This window comes from Oncorhynchus clarkii, chromosome 21 (genome assembly GCF_045791955.1).
Source record: "Oncorhynchus clarkii lewisi isolate Uvic-CL-2024 chromosome 21, UVic_Ocla_1.0, whole genome shotgun sequence".
Classification (NCBI taxonomy): domain Eukaryota; kingdom Metazoa; phylum Chordata; class Actinopteri; order Salmoniformes; family Salmonidae; genus Oncorhynchus; species Oncorhynchus clarkii.
The window spans coordinates 26,380,976-26,403,685 of record NC_092167.1 but is presented as its reverse complement, the minus strand read 5'-3'; the positions used below and the strand labels follow the sequence as shown (position 1 = coordinate 26,403,685).

General features: G+C 41.5%; 1 protein-coding gene across 3 annotated transcripts in view; it reads right to left on the bottom strand.

Annotated features, from left to right (window-relative positions):
- LOC139378798 (diacylglycerol kinase delta) overlaps nucleotides 1-18,955 on the bottom strand; it is a 117,455-nt gene extending 98,500 nt beyond the window's left edge. Inside the window, exons 1-2 of one of the 3 annotated variants that reach the window (XM_071121304.1) lie at nucleotides 18,834-18,955; nucleotides 16,297-16,607 (exon numbers count right to left, since the gene is read on the bottom strand). In XM_071121304.1, coding sequence (XP_070977405.1) covers nucleotides 16,297-16,485 — 189 coding nt within the window. In that variant the 5' untranslated portion in view covers nucleotides 16,486-16,607; nucleotides 18,834-18,955. Of the gene's footprint in view, nucleotides 1-16,296; nucleotides 16,608-18,833 lie in introns of those variants that run through there. The other 2 variants (XM_071121305.1, XM_071121303.1) reach the window with 2 other exon arrangements.
- Between the last annotated feature and the right edge of the window lie 3,755 nt (nucleotides 18,956-22,710).

Below are 22,710 nucleotides of genomic sequence, written 5' to 3'. Positions count from 1 at the left end.
GTATTTTGTTGATGGTGGTGGAAAACACTGTTGTTACGGAGGCGAAGTCAGGTGCAGGAGAGCAGAGTGTAGTTAACAGGCGCTCTTTATTCCGGTCCAAACGAAAGCACATAAGTACATAAACGTGTCCGAAACACGGGAACATGAACAAAAGTCTGGCGCGTGACAATACCCACGTAACAAAAAAAAACAATTTCACACAAAGACATGGAGGGGAACAGAGGCCTAAATACATGCAGTGTGAATGAAAACCAGGTGTGTATGGAAACAAGACAAAACAAATGGAAATATGAAAAATGGAGCGGCGATGGCTAGAAAGCCGGTGACGTCGATCGCCGAACGCCGCCCGAACAAGGAGAGGAGCCGACTTCGGCGGAAGTCGTGACAGTTGTCTCAGGGAGCCGCTCCAGAATTGACCATAAGTGGCTGACACACGTACTCTTTATTAAACCCCCTATGCTCCTTTGAGACACCTCTTCCAAAGTCACTGAGATCTCTTCGTCTTTAGCCATGTTAGCCAAAATAATACTCTGTATCCCTCATTTACTCAAGTGTTTACTTTATTTTGGCAGTTAGGCTACCTGTAGAAAGATCTATTTTAGAAAAACACCAATGGAGAGTATGCATTAGCTCTTGGCCTCTCTCTCTCTTTCTTTCTCTCTCTCTCTGTCTCTCAGTAAAAGACAAGCTTGCAGGCATGTAGCTGTGCTCTTCTCTATAGACACACACTCTCTTATTTCAGAAAAACACATACTATTAGAGAACACATTAGACAGTAGATTCAGACAGGGAAATGGATAGCCATGGAAAACACAGGCCGAATCTCAGCATTTTATCAGCTCATACTGCCAGACTATGAGACAGAGAGAGAGAGAGAGAGAGAGAGAGAGAGAGAGAGAGAGAGAGAGAGAGAGAGAGAGACACACAGAGAGACACAGAGAGAGACAGAGAGAGAGAGACACACAGAGAGAGAGACACACAGAGAGAGAGAGACACACAGAGAGAGACACAGAGAGAGAGAGATATAGAGAGAGAGACACAGAGAGAGAGAGAGAGAGAGAGACACACAGAGAGAGAGAGAGAGAGACAGAGAGGGATTTTCCCTTTTGTACTTTTGTACACATCACTACGACACTGTATATAGACATAATATGACATTTGAAATGTCTTTATTCTTTTGGAACCCTTGTGAGTGCAATGTTTACAGTACCATTTTTATTGATAATTTCACTTTTGTTTATTATCTGTTTCACTTGCTTTGGCAATGTAAACATATGTTTCCCATGCCAATAAAACCCTTCAATTGAATTTAATTGACCGAGAGCGAGAGAGAGAGAAGGAAAAAGTGAGAGTTTCCGGACATTAAAGTCACAGTAGATTCAGACAGGGAAGTGCATAAGAAATAGATACTGTATATATAGCCTTTAGGCTCTATACTGTATGCATTGTGCATTACACTTTAGTATCTCTCTCTCAATCGCTCTTTCTCTTCTCTCGCTCTCTCTATCTATCTCTCTCTCGCTCTCTTTTTCACTCTCTCTTTCAGTTCCCGGAGGTAATAGCTGGAAACTCACAGTTCTGCACACAGCCATTCCTCAATACGGAACCTCAGCCAAAAATACACACACAAAAACACCCCAAACAACCCCCAAACTGCCTCACTGCGTTATACCAAGAAAATCACCATATCAGACTTGCACCCCAAAATCCACTTCCCTCCACTAACTGATCAACCAGCTATTGTCTGAGTGTGTGTGTTTGTGTGTCTGCCTGTAACCCGGCAACAACAACTTCATAGATTGCTTTTCTTCCTGTCAGCGTTGTATTTCTATTTCCAGTAACTTCAGATTCAAAAATAGAAAATAGCAATCAACTGACACTACTACTGGGACTTGCCTAAAGCAGTAGTTTTCAACCCTCTGCTCGGGGACCCCCAGACATTTCACCATTGTGCTGTAGCCCTGACGTAGCTCACCTGATTCACCTGGTCAAGGGCTTTATGATTGGTTGACAAGTTGTTCTAGCTGTGGAATAGTTCAAATACATGGAAAGGCTGGGGGTCCCCGAGGAGAGGTTTGAAAACCCCTTGCATAAAGGGCATGACAGTAAGCCAGGCATGACAATAACTAAAATGGACATTCCCATTCAATACTGAATTAATCTGTAGACCTACATGTATATCTAAATCTTTGGCTGTGGTATAATGCGAAGTCATTGTTTACAAGACTTATAATTCATTCAATCTAAATGTATTTGTCTACAAATATTATACATTCTCTGTAGACCTCTCCTCATGAAACACTGCTGTCTGTTTCTGTATCGAGCTACTGAATAGAACTCTTTATGACCTTGTCCTATACAGTTGATTCCTGGAATCTCTCTCTCTCTCTCTCTCTCTCTCTCTCTCTCTCTCAAAGCCAGGTCCTCATGGTACAATGGCGTCTGATTGCACTTGACCTATTTCCGTCTTTTCTTTCTTTCTTTAGTTCTCTCTATTTTTCTCTCTCTTCTTACTTTCCATTGTCCAAGGGCCAACATCTCGCAAACACAAGTATGTGGGTGCACACATATACACGCATACACACACAGGCACATATACACATTGTCTACGCTTAAAATTTAATTGGCAGATGTGTCTTTTCAGCGGTGACTCTCTCCTTCTAATCCTTCCTTCCAGATACACCAACGCTGCGTTCCAAATGGCTCCCCATTATTATATAGCGCCCTTTATCTGAAAAAAGCAGTGCTCTATATAGGGGATAGGGTGCCATTTAACACACAAGTGGATCTTTAATTCAGGAGAGAAAGGACTGTTGATGTTTATACAACAGAGAGTGAACACACACGCAAGCACACACTCACACATGCCAGCACACACACACACGCACACCTGACAAAGATCGAGACACTGTCAATAAAACAGTGAAATGGGAGCTTTAACAGTGTGCGGGACTTCCTGTTCGTCACAAGTATGCTTCATTAGCCCAGCACCTACGTTTTAAAGGATGTGCGTATGACCACAAACTTTTCCTGAGTTTCGAAATTACCATGATTGCCTTACATGATTCAGAAAGTGTCTCAAGAGAGTGTGTGTGTGTGTGTGTGTGTGTGTGTGTGTGTGTGTGTGTGTGTGTGTGTGTGTGTGTGTGTGTGTGTGTGTGTGTGTGTGTGTGTGTGTGTGTGTGTGTGTGTACAGCTTCCTCTTTCAAGAGGTTTCTGAGCAGCAGACAAAAAGTCAGAGAGACTATTTTTAGAGTGAGCTAGAAAGAGAGAGAAAGAAAAGAGAAAGGAAGAGAAGAGAGAGAATGAAAATAAAGAGAGAGAGGCAAAAAATAAATAGAGATGGACAGAGAAAGTACAAGAGAAAATACAGAAAGCGAGACAAATTGACAGTGTGAGAAAATAGAGCAAGAAAGGAAGTGTATGACACCAGTCACTTCTTGTTTTCCTTCTGTTCTTCTTGTAAATGGACGATGCTCGCAAAGGAGAACATACTCGCTACAAACTACCTCACAACTCAGACGGAAACAGCTTGTGTGCCTCATTACAAAAGATGATTATGAACGTTAAAATAGGTGCACAAGGTTGATGTGCTGCTATCAATCAGTCAACCGTTGTCTGTATGTCAGTCAGTCTTGTCAGTCTATCCATCCATTGGTCGGTCACTCCCTCGCTCCCACCATCCCTTCCTCTATCCATCCCTCCATCCCATCCCTGCCTCATCCCTCCATCCATTTGTTGCTCTCTAAGACGGTGGCATTCTTAATGCTAAACCCTTCATGGACGAGGTATTCCCACTGCTCCCATCCATCACCATTAGCAACCAGACGGAAATGACCGGGAATGATGCTGACCCACATGATGCACACTCATCCATCTACAACACAAACACGTGCGTATGTGTTTGTGTGTGTGTGTGTGTGTGTGTGTGTATCATCCATCTCTAACATATGCCTAGATGGCCATGGTAGAAAAGACATCCATCTACAACAAATGCCTTTAGGGGATTGGTAGTGAATAGACACTAGACAGCCATGGCAGAAAGGACAGAATTAGGATTTAAAACCAAGCAATTGCCTATAAGAAAGAACAGGAGCTTTCAGCTCTTTTACAACATTTGTCATTTTTGCTTTTTAAGATTTTTTTTTATATTATTTAACCTTTATTTAACTAGGCAAGTCAGTTAAGAGCAAATTCTTATTTACAATGACGAGGGCTGGGATTTAAAAAATTAAATGTAAAAAAAAAAACATATAAATATAGGAACAACACAACACTACATAAAGCGAGACCTAAGACAACAACATAGCAAGGCAGCAACACATGACAACGCAGCATGGTAGCAACACAACATGACAACAACAAGGTAGCAACACAACACTGGAGCGGCACAAAACATGGTTCAAACATTATTGGGCACAGACAACAGCACAAAGGGCAAGAAGGTAGAGACAAGATTAAAGTTGGGGTTGTCACTAGACGCTAGCGTTGTAGCGTTCCTTCTTTTCGGGATGGCATCTTTTCCTCCCCTCAGCAAAGCTTCCTAACACACTCAGAACCTGTGCTCTAAAGACAAAAGGAACACGTTATAACACTTTAATGTTTCTACTAAGGAAGAGGTAGAGAGAGAGAGAGAGAGAGAGAGAGAGAGAGAGAGAGAGAGAGAGAGAGAGAGAGAGAGAGAGAGAGAGAGAGAGAGAGAGAGAGAGAGAGAGAGAGAGAGAGAGAGAGAGAGAGAGAGAGAGAGAGAGAGAGAGAGAGAGAGAGAGAGAGAGAGAGGGGAGAACACCTGCTCTAAGGAAGATACGTTAAAGTGTAATGCACAATGCATTTAGAGGCTAAAGGTTATATACAGAGCTGGGACGATAAACTGAAAATGATCAACACCGACCATACCGCTCACTTATCGCAAGCATTCTGCTGATATCGCTCCCTACGATAAGTAGCCCATGTTAGAGAAATGTGAAGTTTGCTAATATGGGTGATTGTTAATGGGACAACTGATGGCTACAACCATCAATGGGAAAATCAAAAGAAATCAGCCAAGACCTCAGAAAAACAATTGTAGACCCCAAGGATGAACCTCCAGAAGTCTGGTACATCCTTGGGGGCAATTTCCAAATGCCTGAAGGTACCACGTTCATCTGTACAAACAACAGTACGCAGGTATAAACACCACGGGTCCACGCGACCTTCATACCGCTCAGGAAGGAGACGCGTTCTGTCTTCTAGAGATGAACGTACTTTGGTGTGAAAAGTGCAAATCAATCCCAGAACAACAGCAAATGACCTTGTGAAGATGCTGGAGGAAACAGGTACAAAAGTATCTATATCCACAATAAAACGAGTCCTATATTGACATAACCTGAAAGGCCGCTCAGCGAGGAAGAAGCCACTGCTCCAAAACCGCCATAAAAAAGCCAGACTACGGTTTGCAACTGCACATGGGGACAAAGATCGTACTTTTTGGAGAAATGTCCTCTGGCCTGATTAAACAAAAATATAACTGTTTGGCCATAATGACCATTGTTATGTTTGGAGGAAAAAGGGAGACTTGCAAGCCGAAGAACACCATCCAAACCGTGAAGCACGGGGTGGCAGCATCATGATGTGGGAGTGCCTTGCTGCAGGAGGGCTGGTGCACTTCACAAAATAGAATGGCATCATGAGGCAGGAGAATTATGTGGACATATTGAAGCAACATCTCAAGACAACATTCAGGAAGTTAAAGCTTGGTTGCAAATGGGTCTTCCAAATGGACAATGACCCCAAGCATACTTCCAAAGTTGTGGCAAAATGGCTTCAGGACAACAACGTCAAGGTATTGGAGTGGCCAGCACAAAGCCCTGATCTCAATCCCATAGAACATTTGTGGGCAAAACTGAAAAAGCGTGTGCGAGCAACGAGGCCTACAAACCTGACTCAGTTACACCAGCTCTGTCAGGAGGAATGGGCCAAAATTCCCCCAACATATTGTGGGAAGCTTGTGGAAGGCTACCTGAAACGTTTGACCAAAGTTAAACAATTTAAAGGCAATGCTACCAAATACCAATTGAGTGTATGTAAACTTCTGACCCACTGGGAATGTGATGAAAGAAATAAAAGCTGAAATAAATCATTCTCTCAATTATTATTCTGACATTTCACATTCTTAAAGTAATGTGGTGATCCTAACTGACCTAAGACAGGGATTTTTTTACTTGGATTAAATGTCAGGAATTGTGAAAAACTGAGTTTAAATGTTTTTGGCTAAGGTGTATGTAAACTTCCGACTTCAACTGTATATGTTTCTTATGAATTTCCTTGTCTGAATCTACTGTGACTCTAATGACCGGAAATCTCTCTGATGACAAAATAGAGGGAAGGAGCCCAGTATGCCTCTAACAGAGAGACAGAGAGAAATAGATAAATACTAAAGTCTAATGCACAATGCATACAGTATAGGGCCTAAAGGCTATATATAGTATCTATTTATTATGCACTTTCCTCTCTGAATTTCTCTCTCTCTCTCTGAATCTCTCTCTCTCTCTCTCTCTCTCTCTCTCTCTCTCTCTCTCTCTCTCTGAATCTCTCGCTCTCTCTCATCCATTTCCCTGTGTGAATCTAATGTGTTCTCTGATATTATATATTTTTCTGATATATTCGAGTGAGAGACAGACAGAGAGAGAGAGAGAGAGAGAGAGAGAGAGAGAGAGAGAGAGAGAGAGAGTGTGTGTCTATAAAGAATAACACGGATCCATGTCCCCAGGCTTGTCTTTTCTGACTCAGTGCACACACGCGCACACACACACAGCAGATTTGCCCAAGGATTCATCCCAAATGGCGTCCTATACCAGTTACACTGAGTGTACAAAACATTAGGAACATCTGTTCTTTCTATGACATAGACTGACCAGGTGAATCCAAGTGAAAGCTATGATCCCTTACAAATGTCACCTGTTAAATCCACTTCAATCAGCATAGATGAAGGAGAGGATACAGATTAAAGAAGGATTTTTAACCCTTGAGACAATTGAGACATGGATTGTGTATGTGTGCCGTTCAGAGGCTGAATGGGCAAGACAGAATATTTAAGTGCCTTTGAAAGAGGTATGGTAGTAGGTTCCAGGCACACTGGTTTGAGTGTGTCAAGAACTGCAACCCTTCCAGATTTTCCCACGCTCAACAGTTTCCTGTGTGTATCAAGAATGGTCCGCCACTCAAAGGACATCCAGACAACTTGACACAACTGTGGGAAGCATTGGAATCAACATGGGCCAGCATCCCTGTAGATCGTTCTCAACACCGTGTAGAGTCCATGCCCTGACGAACTGAGGCTGTTCTGAGGGCAAAAGTGGCAGCAACTCAATATTAGGAAAGTGTTCCTAACGTTTTGTACACTAATTATGCACAATAATATATAATAACGCAATAAGGTATCCCTTATGGGCCCTGTTAAAAAGTAGTGCACAATGTAGGGAACAGGGTGACATTTGAGATGCAGACAGTCTATGAATTACTCATCAGGTTGGTATAGTATCACACAGAGGGAGGGAGTGTTTCTGTCTGTCTTTATCGCTTCTCATTCTCCTGTCATTATCCACACACACATCTTCTCTTTGTCTCCCTTTGTTCTCTCCGTCCTTATCTCTCTCCTCCTTCTCTCCCCTGTTCTGTCCCACTGCGTGTCATCTCTGTTCGCTTTCTCGTAAACCCCCTCCCTGGCTCTCTTCTCTCTCTCTCTTTCTGTCTCTCTAGCTCCTATCTTCTTTCTCTCTCTCTCTCTCTATCTCCCTGGTCCAGTGGCTGTACTTTCTAATGGTCTGTCAGTCTAATGATGGACGATGCTACCCTAATGTTGTTTTAAAAGGACACAGAGGAGGAGAGGAAGAGAGAGAGGAGAGAAGAAGAAGAGAGAGAGATGAGAGGGTGGAGATGAAAGGTGAGGAAGGGAGGAGAAACGAAAAGATGATAGGATAGGGAGATGAGGAGAGGAGAGATAAAAAGCCAATACAGCACGTTGAATTGAGAGAGAGAGAGAGAGAGAGAGAGAGAGAGAGAGAGAGAGAGAGAGAGAGAGAGAGAGAGAGAGAGAGAGAGAGAGAGAGAGAGAGAGAGAGAGAGAGAGAGAACTATTGATACTTTGATACAAGGCTTGTCATTTCCCAACATTCCATAATGTCCAGTGTTCTCATTGGACAGATGATGACTCCAGATAGACCTGACAGCCAATCAATAGAAACGAGGTTGGGAGGCTCCAGTTAAAAAAGAACAGACAGGGATGGAGACGTGTGTGTCTCCTCTGATGACTGGCCCAGCCCTGTCTATCAATGATAATCAATCATTCACAGTTTATAAGATAGTCTATATTAGTTTAACATATTAAACATCAGAACATGTTATAGATTATCAATATGTTGTCTATCTAACAGGGACAGTTAATGGAAACTGAATTTACGTTTGATATCTGGATAGATTTGGTCCCTCCCTCTCTCTCTCTCTCTCCCTGTTTTCTCAGTCACTGCTCATCTCTCCTCTTTCTCTCGACATCTTTCTTTCATCTCTCCAGGTATTGACCCACAAAGCTGAATCAGGCCAGAGCTATAAATCACACACCATCACTCTATCACTGAGCTACACACACACACATGCACATGCACGGACACACACTCACCACACGCCTACACACGCGTACATGCACCACACACAGACACACACAAATCCCCATCTTCCTACATGCAGTATCATCCCACACACTCATGTCACACTATAGCTATAATTCAGCCCTCAGAGAGAGAGAGAGAGAGAGAGAGAGAGAGAGAGAGAGACAGTAAGAGAGAGAGAGAGAGAAAGAGAGAGAGAGAGAGAGAGAGAAGACAGTAAGATAGAGAGAAAAGGAGAGAAAGGAAAGGAAAGAGAGACAGAGAGAGAAAGAGGGATGTGTGCATCCCTTCTTTCGCCTCTTCTTCTAGAGGTCTTTCTTGTGTACCTTGTGAAAATCCTAATTAGGGAACTGCCCTTTTCTCTGCCTGTGTGTGTGTGTGTTTGTGTGTGTGTGTGTGTGTGTGTGTGTGTGTGTGTGTGTGTGTGTGTGTGTTGTCTTCTTTATTTGTCAGACCAAATGGGGGCAAAGTAAACAAAAGCCAAAACAGCAGTAAATAAAAAGTCTTAAGGCTTTATATACCTGGAGGAAGAGAGAGAGAAAAATACATAGAAAGAGAGCGAGAGAGAGGAAGAGAGTGATAAAGAGGTAGAGAGTAATAAAGAGCGTTGACTAGGAACTAGTGCTGGCACAATTACTGTAAAACTTTTATACCATGACATTATTGAATACTCCTTTCTGATTGGCTTGAAGGGCATTCTAGAGAGTGCATTATTTCCCTATAACTCACGGTATATTTGAACGTGGAATTCGATGTCTATGGTTCCTTCTTACATGTTCTATGTTTGAGCTGCTTTTGAAAGCAAAAGTCGAATTTAAAACAGTATTGGCATGGTTGAATTCGAAGCTGGGAATGATGGTTAAGTTAGCTAAACTAGCAGGACTGTTTGCTTGGTTACCAAGGCAACTACTGTCGCTCTCTAGTAAACTTGCTAGCTACTTCAATGGATGTTGAACACATTTCTAGCAGCAAATGTATTAAAATTACAGCTATGGTATAAAAGGGATAATCAACTTGTGGCTCTATGCGTTCTCTGGAAAATAATTCAACTCCATGGAAGGTGAGTTCCACTCAGCTATAGCGTGTCCTTGAACACACCTTCCACGTCGTTCATTATTTTCTATAGGATGCATAGCCTCTTGTTGATTATCACTTACGTAACCTATGGTTATGGATGAAGACCGTCATGAAAATAAAATAACCGTTTAAAAATGAACAGCTTACTGAAGACGGAACTGCTGGGCATTCGTGCAGTTGAGTCCGTTTCTGCTGTACCATGGACTCTTAATTACAGCGTGATGAAACTTTGTTGCTCCTTGCTGAAACAAGCAAGGTGTTGTGGCAAAGATTCTACATTCCATGTTGATGTATAATGTTAATTCAAACTATGTTAAGGGTAGACTCAACGAAAGGACGTTGCACGAGCAGCACCACAGATATGGAGATGAGCAAGACGCAACACTTGGCTCTCGCACAGTATCTGCACATGTGTATGGGTTCGCTTCATGCTGTTTACAGCGTGGTAGCCAGGGCACCAAAACAGCTGAGAAGTTGAGCCTCGCACTTTAACACTCTTAGTTGTTGGGGAAATTGACCCACTATAATGTTTACTTTCTGCAACTACGTCATATTGCTGAGTCTAGCTTTAACTGATGTCGCTCTGTAATGTCAGTTTGGTTAAATAAAAACACAGCACATTGATGGCCACTCTTCCTGCTTTACTTCGTACTTTTATTCCCAGTTTTGCTCATATGGGTAAACTCGCAGTGGCCGCCAGTCCAACCATTATTCCATCATTGGCTTGAATGCTGACGCCCGTACTATTCATTCTATTTCTATGGCAGCACATGCAGTCAGGAGCTGAGGAGAGGAGAAAATGTGCATCTGTATAATATACAGTACCAGTCAAAAGTTTGGACACACCTACTCATTCAAGGGTTTTCCTTTATTTTTACTATTTTCTACATTCTAGAATAATAGTGAAGATAACCATCCTATGAAATAACGCATATGGAATCATGTAGTAACCAAAAAAAGTGTTAAACAAAAATATATTTTATATTTGAGATTCTTCAAAGTAGCCACCCTTTGTCTTGATGACAGCTTTGCACACTTTGAGCCAATCAGTTGTGTTGTGACAAGAACGGGATTCTATACAGAAGATAGCCCTATTTGGTATAAGACCAAGTCCAAATTATGACAAGAGCAGCTCAAATAAGCAAAGAGAAATGACAGTCCATCATTACTAAAAGACATGAAGGTCAGTCAATCTGGAACATTTCAAGTGCAGTCGCAAGTACCATCAAGCGCTATGATGAAATTGGCTCTCATGAGGACCGCCATAGGAAAGGAATACCCAAAGTTTCCTCTGCTGCAGAGGATAAGTTACCAACCTCAGAAATTGCAGCCCAAATAAATTCTTCACAGAGTTCAAGTAACAGACACATCTCAACATCAACTGTTCAGAGGAGACTGCGTGAATCAGGCCTTCATGGTCGAATTGCTGCAAAGAAACCACTACTAAAGGACACCAATAAAAAGAAGAGACTTGCTTGGGCCAAGAAACATGAGCAATGGACATTAGACCAGTGGAAATCTGTCCTTTGGTCTGATGAGTACAAATTTGAGATTTTTGGTTCCAACTGCCGTGTCTTTGTGAGACGCAGAGTAAGTAAACGAATGTACTCTGCATGTGTGGTTCCCACCGTGAAGCATGGAGGAGCATGGAGGAGGTGTTATGGTGCTTTTCTGGAGACAGATTTATTTAGAATTCAAGGCACACTTAACCAGCATGGCTTAACAGCATTCTGCAGCGATACACCATCACCTCTGTTTTTTTTCAACAGGACAATGACCTAATACACCTCCAGGCTGTGTAAGGGCTATTTGTCCAAGAAGGAGAGTGATGGCCTCCACAATCACCCGACCTCAAACCAATTGAGATGGATTGGAATGAGTTGTACCGCAGAGTGAAGGAAAAGCAACCAACAAGTGCTCAGTATATGTGGGAACTCCTTCAAGACTGTTGGAAAAGCAGGTGAAGCTGGTTGAGAGAATGCCAAGAGTGTGTAAAGCTGTCATCAAGGCAAAGGGTGGCTACTTTGAAGAATCTCAAATATAAAATATATTTTGATTTGGTTAACACTTTTTTGGTTACTACATAAATCCATATGTTATTTAATAGTTTTGATGTCTTCACTATTATTCTACAATGTAGAAAATAGTAAAATAAAGAAAAACCCTGGAATGAGTAGGTGTGTCCAAACTTTTGACGGTATATTTTTTGGTATATATTTTTTGGGGCTATTCGACTGGTTATTACGGTGACCGCTGTCATTTGGCCGGCCAAAAACCATCATCCAAAATTCCATGACCATCACAGCCCTACTCGGAACAGATGACAACAGGACCTCATGGAAGACAGGACACCTGTTACCTGTAGGCAACTCTGTAGGCACTCTGCTTCCATCTTCCCTCCCCCCTCACTGTCATAGGTTTACTGAACACACAGCCCTCACCCTATTGTTTCCCCTCCCCTCTGGTGTTTTCCCTATTCCACACCTCACATTCAAGTTCCCCAATACATTCGACCTAGAGCATTCTATTTTCTCCAGTAGCACACTAAGCTTGGAAGCCAATAAGATAATGTGAATTATTGACGATGCACTTAGGCTGATGTTATAATTTCACTTTTTTGTAATATATATATTATTTGACATCACATTTTATGTATGTTTCTGCATATGTACTATGATATTCTAATAAACCTAAACATAAGCTATGGGTAAAAATGGGTTCCTACTGGTTCCTACTCTTTCCCCTACCTACTTAGACACTCTTCTGGTAACCCTGGAAACCAACAATCCCTTGAGGCCTAAGCACCGGTTCGACCTAGGGGAAACCCTAACCACTCTAACCATTTTGGGGCTGACTGTCGTAGTTGTAGTGTTAATGGTGAGTTTGTGTGTTTGTTAATGGTTTAATTTAATCATGTATGGGTGACATGTCAAGGCTAATAACACTTAGCTCTGAGCTAATGAGCCTGATGCAAATACACTGGGGACTACCGAAGGGGTAGAGGAAAGAGACAGAGAGAAAGAAAGAGAGAGAGGGGGAGAAAGATGGGAAAGGGAGGGAGAGCGGGAGAAAGGGGAGAGAGAGAGAGAGAGAGAGAGAGAGAGAGAGAGAAGGGGGGATAGATCCAGGAGGGAGGGAGAAGGAGTTGGGAGAGAGAGACAAAAAGAGAGTAGTGAGAGAGAGGGAGATTGTTTGTGTTTGCCATTAATTAGCATACTGTATCTGTTTTGTTAAAACAAATCAGTGCTCATTTTCACAGACAAACACACATGCACGCACATACACACACACACAGTTCTAATCCAATCAGCCTATAGTTATAAGGGGCCAAATTCTCAGGTCTATGACTAGGTTAATCTGAGTCATGTGACTTCAGGAAACACAATCTAATAATCTCTCTCTCTCTCTCTCTCTCACACACAAACACACACACAAACTATTTTAGGCATGGTTCTGCATTGCATGGCCTATTTGATTGACAACTTGCAATCCAATCTAGGATTTGATATTAGCTACTGTAGCTCCTGTACTATTATCGTACAACCTAACGATTATCTAACCAATCATCAATACAACCTAGTATTGTCACGATACCAGAATTTTGACTTCGATATCAATACCAGAGCTGTGTTCAAATACCCATACTAACATACTGTATACTACATACTAAATGAGTATGCCTACTATATACTATTAGTTCATTTTAGTATACCGTAAACGAACGGTATCCTTTCAGTTAAGCGTACTAACGCTTCACCCATCTTCAGGAAGTTGTGCTAGCTTGTTAGCATAACAAATTACTAGCTAGACATCTTACGACTTCGGGTGAGTTCGTAAATTCAATCTGGAGTGCCAGAGTGTACTCAGAGTGCGCTCTGGGCATTCGTAAATTCATCGCATTGTCATATTGTCCATTAGTAAATTCAGAGCGTTGTCAGATTGTTTGTTCGTAAATTCTGTGCGTTTTGCTCTTGGAGCGTTCAGAGCACACACTGGATGCTCTGGCCGAGGAGTAGGGTTGATCCAAGCATTCTGATCTCACAACGGCAGTCAAACACACAAACTAACTGGGAAACGTTGGTTAGCTTGCTAGCAACTTCTAGACACAAATGAGAGAACACCTCACTCTGACCATTTTACTAGCCCTAGCAGAGCTAGTTAAGCTGTTTTCATGTTATCTAGAGCGTTGGTGAGTGTAACTGTGCTGCTGGCAACAATTTAATTACGATTTTTTGCAAATGTTTACTGACACCGGCCATATTCAATGGTTGTAAATTCATCAGTTATTCGATGCTCTGGCACACTCAGAAGAGAGTGCTCTGAAATCGGAGTAGATAGCCAGAGCGAATTAACAACGTCCATTAAGAAAGCACAACGATTTTACCACGTAGCTAAGCTAAGAATGATGTGAATAATTAAGTCAATAAATGTTGGGTCGTTAGTTAGATAGCATATAGTTAATATACTGGTGTATTAGTAGCCAACTAACATTAGGTAGCTACCTAATACTGCTGTAATGATATGCTATGCGGTTCGTAAGGATAGCGTAGCTAACAAACTGTCAGCCAACATAACGTGTAACGTAACTTTATTACGTAACGTTATTTTATTACATTGCTCAACATTTTCTTAACATTTGTCATAATTAGTTAAAGCAATGAATTTGTATCTGCTCTAGTCGCACTTCAGCTGCATATTTTCCTCCATTTTCTTAAAATCTGAAAACGTTGTGAAGCCACGCCCACTTTCTGAAGAATTGCATTATGGGCCCTAAAAGCACAGAAATAGTGTCCACTGCTTGTATACTTCGTATTTTGGTGAATTTAGTACGACATCTGGGGAACATTTGGCATACTATCTGTATCCATACTATGACCAATAAGCATACTACATACTCAATTTACTTCACAAATAGTATAGTTAGTGCAGTTAGTATGAGTATTCGAATACAGCTCAGGTTTAGTATCACAATACTCGTTCACGATACTCGATACCAAAACAATAACAAAACGATACCACAACAAACAAAAAAGAAGGCGTATTAGCCAAAGTCACACAATGGCACATCATCCAGACAGATAAACTCAGCTACTGCTCTGTTCAATATCATTACGTTTGAAAATGTTTATGCACATTTTTCAGAGACAGCCATGTATGCATTAATTAATCAATCATACAATCAATCTAACTTTGTTTTTACCAACCTAACTACAAAACAACGTAATGATACTAATTTATTTGAATGGTACATCTCTATTGATAAACTGGGTAAATCAAGACGTATCTTAGGTCAATTCACAATACAGGTGAATGCATATTATTCAATAGGAGTGTGTGCTTGCATTGAGATATTGAGCTTGTTTTAGCTGATTTCATGGGGCTACAAATGACAAAACAATCTCTTCCATTTAAGACTTATTTTAATTGAGACTGCTAGGAGAACATATTATTTTATTGTACTGGTCAACAACATTTGCATAGAAGACGCAATAATATTTGTTTTAACTGTGCGGTGTCTCTTTAAAAAAGTAATGACGTATTTCGACCAGGCAGAACGTGGCTGTGGAATATGACTTGGTGGCTATGGAATCTAGTGGAAATCAGATGCGAGGTGAGGAAGACGAAGAAGTGAATTCGTTTTTGGCGGCGAGAGAAACAAAGTGAATTAATAAAGTTTTTGGTGACAATCAGCTTTGAAATCAGCATATATTGCATTATGGTTTGCAACCAAACAAAGTACTTGGGTTTTGAATTCAGCTGTAAGCTAGCAAGGAAAGTTAGCCGACAAATTAAAGATAGAAGCTACCAGTATCGTCTTGCATTGTGTAAAGGTGTTCTAGTTCTAGCCTGTATGGACATTGTTTTGCGAAAAGTAATAAACATTTTCAAAATGTCTACATGCCGCGTTGCATTGTTCAAGTGTGATAACTTCTGTGCAGCATGAGTGGGGAAGTAACAATGCAGCCAGATAGCTCAAGCAATGAATGAGTAAGTGGAGCAGGCATAGACCTATGACTGTCGATCAATAACTGTAACGATTCAACCCGGCAATCACTATAAATATATTGACCAAATTCAAACAAACTTTATGTCTTACTCAATAATACACTGTTATTAATCAGTTACTAATCAGTTGCCAATTATGTGAGTGGGTGTGAGTGTGTTTTCAGAACATTAAGCCTATCCCCACTATCCTAACCAGGATCAATTCCACAGTTCATCTCTCATGATGACAAGAAAAATAGGCGTATAATGCCATAGAGTGCTATGAAGAAAAACACAAAACCTCTCACCACTGTGTGTGTGTGTGTGTGTGTGAGTGAGCATGCATGCTTGCTCCTGAGTGGTGCAGCAGTCAGTGCAAGAGGCATCACTACAGTCTCTGGTTCGAATCCAGGCTGTATCACATCCGGTGATGATTGGGAGCCCCATAGGGCGGCGTAAAATTGGCCCAGCTTCGTCCGGGTTTGGCTGGGGTAGGCCTTCATTGTAAATAAGAATGTGTTCTTAAATGACTTGCCTAGTTAAATAAAGGTTCAATAAAAAATGTAAGTGTGTGTGTGTGTGTCTCTCCTACCTTGGCACGTAACTGTCCTGACGTGGACACTTTCCGGATCAGCTTCTGCTCCGTCTCGTCCGTCTCTCCGTCGCTATCCGAGCTCTCTTCCCCGGGTTCGGGCGGTGCTAGGCGGTCAGATTCCTGTGAAGACGTCGACTCCCGCAGTTCTTGGACGTACAAGACATTCGGGTTTAGTTTGGAAGCCATGATGGTGATTGTTTGAAGGAACGGACTTGGGAAAAGGAGGAGAGGAGAAGATGGGACGTGATGTGCGTGACCAGACTTCAATCTTTACACTTCGTCCGTTGATCTAATGTAGCCTCGATCCTCTGAAAAGATGAATGATTCATATTTTATTATTTTTTTTAAAGTGCCAGTTGGCAGTTAGTTAGGCAGGTGTTTGAAATGTCCCCGTATGTCAGCTAGAGCAAATCAGTTTGCCACTCTCACTCTTTGGGTTTGCGTTTTGATGGTGTAAGTCATATAGCCTGTACCATTGTGTGAAATCATTATTTTAATTCATGCAAACTTAAAATGGCTTAACTTGGGTGGTGTTACTGTTAACACAGTTTGAAAATAAAAGAGAGCCGCACACTGTTAACACAGTTAACACAGTTCAGAAAATGGAGTGTCGCTAGGGTGGGAGTGACAGAGTTTTTCTCTTTACTGGTTCCTCTGCTTAACTGTCTTGGTCACTGCATGATGTGGTGAAGCCTATACCACTTGTGTGAATACCAACACAATCATTTTGACTTTATGCAAACTGTTAGAATGGTTAGCCTGGGTACTGTTAAACTGTTTAGCCGGTTGTTGAGTTAAAACGAACATCGAGCTACATTTGGCTGCCCACAACATGAAATGTAGGCCTATTTCTCTACATAGGGCAATAATAAGACATATGCCTTATTCATTGTATAACAGCTTTTTCTGAACATCTGCCATTGATGATAATGAAGATGATGATGATGATGGTTATTACAAAGGATAGGCCTAATATAGCATTAACTAAATGATGACATGACAATAAGCCTTCGTGCTTCAACGCTGATGAAAAGACAGTCATCAAATATAACATGATTACAAAAAAAAACTGTAACTGTAATCCGTTACATTAAGCCTTTAGAAAATGCAGCATATGACATTCATTTTTCACATGCAAATTGCAGTTTTCGGTAGTGCTCAAACCATGTCATTCCACGAGAGCAGTCCTCCATGACGATAAACAACAGAGTAGGCTAAAAAGTCCTTCATTTTGGGGTTATGCTCAGGTAAAACAATTTGCCTAATCTATATTTCCATATTTACAAGTCCTGCTCTTGAAGATCAAGGGGTATTCAATTAGGCTAATTGGAATGACTGGAAATCTGACAGACATGGGTTTTTAATGTAAAGATAGGCTATAGCCTAATCGTATTATTATCTACATCAGAAAGCAAAGGGTTAGAAGAAGCCTACCTACACAACCAACCGATAAAGGAAATTCCAACATCCATTTATGGCCACCAGCTATGTAAACGCTAACATCGATTTATCCTGCAACAGATATCGTTCAATTGGTAATATTAATTTGTGTCTTCATCTAATGCCTCTTAAAGGGAAATTAATCTAAAAATAACTGAAAGTAATCAGATTATGTTACTGAGTTTGTGTAATCCAAAAGTTACGTTACTGATTACAATTTTGGACAGGTAACTAACTAGTAACTGTAAAGAATTAGGCTACATTTATAAAGTAACACACACACAGGATTGTCATAAGAATCATGCACACACATCCCAGTAGGCTATTAAAACACACACACCGCGTGAACATTTCAATTTGTCACTTTCAAGACATTTTGCCATATAATGTTATAATGTGTATCGCAATTACAAACATCATGTTATATTTCTCAGTGGTCACCTGCAGGTCGAGTGGTTGCTAACAGAACACCTGACTGTCATCATGTGTCTCAAGTGTGTGTCCTGTTTCCTTGGTTTCAGCTCTCTGAATTTAACCGACGTGTTGCTACTACACAACGACCGATCTTCCCATCTAGTCTACAGTTGTCAAAGGGCAGTATGATTTCAAATCCGATGACGATACAGTAGCGCTATGCGTTTATAAGGCTATTTCTTTTGAGACGAAAACGTTAAAAATAAACCGATTGTTTTGTAACCTTCAGTTATTTTGTCTTTGGAACAACAGGCAGTAAGTAGCGCGTCGCCAGGGCTTCTTTCTACCTTTTAGAGCTGGCGGCTCACGAGCGACAACGTTTGATCATTCATTCCATTGCGAATGGGATCGTTAATAACGACGGAGACTGGCACAAAACACGGATTTCAATAATATTATTTTATCCGTTCCATCTATCAACGTATTCATTAATGTATTCCGTTCACCGGCGAAGCTCAGTAAAAACCGTTTAAATTCTAAAATCCTCATCGTCAAAACCCGGTAGCCTAAGTCAGCCTCTTTCAAGCATCTAGGTAACGTTTAGGGACGAACACCGTAGCAAGCTGTGGTGCCATGCATCTGTATTCTACCGGGGGCGATTAAATAAGTATCTCTGTTACCGTGGCGTCCCCCGCTGCTTTTGCCCGACCTGGGTACCTGTCTCTCGGCTTGAATCCTCCCACACGACTGGGCACTATCAAATCTCTGGTTCTCTCGCTCCGCTCTCACACCGACACACACTATACGCAGAGCATCGGGGGCGATTTGAATCAGTGGTTGGGAGGGGAGGAGGAGGAGATGGGGAGAGACAGAAGAGCTTAGAGGAAGGAGGGTGATTTGAAGGCTACTTAAACTAGCCTTCACGAGAATGCAGAGAAACAGAGAGAGATTAAATCAAAACTGCAAGCTATTTCTTCCCAGGTTAAACGGGGGAGTTAAACATTTACAATGAAAACACCAACATCACCGGATAATTGTAATCAGTTTACCGGCATTAATCAGATATGCACGGGAGATAGTTAGCCATGGTTCGGGCAGTGGTTGTTGTCTCTCAATTAAATTCAATTCAAGGGGCTTTATTGGCATGGGGCAACATATTGCCAAAGCAAGTGAAATTGATAAAGAAAAGTGAAATAAACAATAAAAAGTAAATATTACAATCACACAAGTTTCCAAAGAATAAAGACATTTCATGTTTTGCAAATGGTTAAAGTACAAAAGGGAAAATAAATGTATATGGGTTGTATTTACAATGGTGTTTGTTCTTCAATGGTTTCTATTTTCTTGTTGCAGCAAGTCACACATCTTGCTGCTGTGATTGCCCACTGTATCTCACCCAATAGATATGAGACTTTATCAAAATGGATTTGTTTTCGAATTCTTTGTAGGTCTGTGTAGTCTGAGGGAAATATATGTCTCTAATATGGTCATACATTTGGCAGGAGGTTAGAAAGTGCAGCTCAGTTTCCACATTTTGTGGGCAGTGTGTACACAGCCTGTCTTCTCTTGAGAGCCAGGTCTCTCTACGGCAACCTTTCTCAATAGCAAGGCTGTGCTCACTGAGTATATACATAGTCAAAGCTTTCCCTAATTTTGGGTCAGTCATAATGGTCAGGGATTCTACCACGGTGTACTCTCTGTTTAGGGCCAAATAGCATTCTAGTTTGCTCAGTTTGTTTGTTAATTCATTCCAATGTGTAAAGTAATTTTTTACTTTTTGTTTTCTAATGATTTGGTTGGGTCTAATTGTGTTGCTGTCCTGGGGCTCTGTGGGGTCTGTTTGTGTTTGTGAACAGAGCCCTTGGACCAGCTTGCTTAGGGGACTCTTCTCTAGGTTCATCTCTCTGTAGGTGATGGCTTTGTTATGGAAGGTTTGGGAATCACTTCCTTTTAGGTGGTTGTAGAATTTAACAGATCTTTTGTGGATTTTGATCATCAGCGGGTATCAGCCTAATTCTGCTCTGCATGCATTATTTGGTGTTTTACGTTGTACACTGAGGATATTTTAGCAGAATTCTGCATGCAGAGTCTCAATTTGGTGTTTATCCCATTTTGAGAATTGATGGTTGGTGAGCTGACCCCCAGACCTCACAACCATAAAGGGTAATGGGTTCTATAACTGATTCAAGTCTTTTTAGCCAGATCCTAATTGGTGTGTTGAATTTGATCTTTATTTTGATGTCATTGAAGGCCCTTCTCTCCTTGTCTCTCCGATCATTCACTGCTTTGTGGAAGTTACCTGTTGCGCTGATGTTTAGGCCGAGGTATGTATTGTTTTTTGTGTGCTCTAGGGCAATGGTGTCTAGATGGAATTCGTATTTGTGGTCCTGGCAACTGGACCTTTTTTTGGAACACCATTACTTTTGTCTGACAGAATCTGTGCAGAAGATCTAAGTGCTGCTGCAGGCCCTCCTTGGTTGGGGACAGAAGCACCAGATCATCAGCAACCAGCACACATTTTACTTCAGATTCTAGTAGGGTGAGGCCGGGTGCTGCAGACTGTTGTAGTGCCCTCTCCAATTCATTGATATATATGTTGAAGAGGGTGGGGCTAAAGCTGCACCCCTGTCTCACCCCACAGCCATGTGAAAATAAATGTGTTTTTTGTCCATTTTAACCACACACTTGTTGATTGTGTATATGCATTTTATAATATTGTATGTTTTCCCCCAACATCACTTTACATCAATTTGGAGAGCAGACCCTCATGCCAAATTGATTCAAAAACTTTTTGGAAGTCAACTAAGCATGAGAAGACTTTGCCTTTGTTTTTTTGTTTTTTGTCAATTAGGGTGAGCAGGTTGAATACATGGTCTGTCGTACAGTAATTTGGTAAAAAGCCAATTTGACATTTGCTCAGTACATTGTTTTCACTGAGGAAATTTGCTGTTAACGATAATTCAAAGGATTTTCCTAAAGTTGCTGTTGATGTACAGTACCAGTCAAAAGTTAAAGGATTTTTCTTGATTTTTACTATTCTATTTTATTTTAACCTTTATTTATCTAGGCAAGTCAATTTTCTACATTGGAGAATAATAGTGAAGACATCAAAACTATGAAATAATATGGAATCACGTAGTAAGCAAAAAAGTGTTAAACAAATCCAAATATATTTTAGATTTTAGATTCTTCAAAGTAGCCCCCCTTTGGATTAGGATTAGGACTTTACACATTCTTAGCATTCGCTCAACCAGCTTCACCTGGAATGCTTTCCCAACAGTCTTGGAGTTCCCACATATGCTGAGCACTTGTTGGCTGCTTTTCCTTCACTCTGTGAATTTGGTTGAGGTCATGTGATTGTGGAGGCCAGGTCATCTGATGCAGCACTCCATCACTCTCCTTCTTGGTCAAATAGCCCTTACACAGCCTGGAGGTGTGTTGGGTCAGTGTCCTGTTGAAAAACAAATGATAGTCCCACTAAGCGCAAACCAGATGGGATGGCTTATTGCTGCAGAATGCTATGGTAGCCATGCTGGTTAAGTGTGCTTTGAATTCTATATAAATCACTGACAGTGTCACCAGCAAAGCACCACCACACCTCCTCCTCCATGCTTCACGGTGGGAACCGCACATGCAGAGATCATCCGTTCACCTACTCTGTGTATCACAAAGACACAGCGGTTGGAACAAAAAATTGCAAATTTGGACTCATCAGACCAAAGGACAGATTTCCACTGGCCTAATGTCCATTGCTTGTGTTTCTTGACCCAGCAAGTCTCTTCTTATTATTGGTGTCCTTTAGTTGTGGTTTCTTTGTAGCAATTCGACCACGAAGGCCTGATTAAGCATCTCCAATCCAAAATTGAATCTAGAATTGGCTTCCTATATCGCAACAAAGCATCCTTCACTCATGCTGCCAAATATACCCTCGTAAAACTGACCATCCACCGATCCTCGACTTCGGTGATGTCATCTATAAAATAGCCTCCAACACTCTACTCAACAAACTGGATGCAGTCTATCACAGTGCAGTCCGTTTTGTCACCAAAGCCCCATACACTACCCACCATTGCGACCTGTACGCTCTCGTTGGTTGGCCCTCGCTTCATACGCCTCGCCAAACCCACTGGCTACAGGTTATCTACAAGTCTCTGCTCGGTAAAGCATCGCCTTATCTCAGCTCACTGGTCACCATAGCAGGTATATTTGGTCACCCCCAAAGCCAATTCCTCCTTTGGTCGTCTTTCCTTCTAGTTCTCTGCTGCCAATGACTGGAACGAACTGCAAAAATCTCTAAAGCTGGAGACTCATATCTCCCTCACTAGCTTTAAGCACCAGCTGTCAGAGCAGCTCACAGATCACTGCACCTGCCCATCTATCTACCTACCTCATCCCCATACAGTATTTATTTATCTTGCTCCTTTGCACCCCATTATCTCTACCTGCACATTCATCTTCTGCACATCTACCATTCCAGTGTTTAATTGCTATATTGTAATTACTTCGCCACCTGCTCCTTTGCACCCCAGTATCTCTACTTGCACATTCATCTTCTGC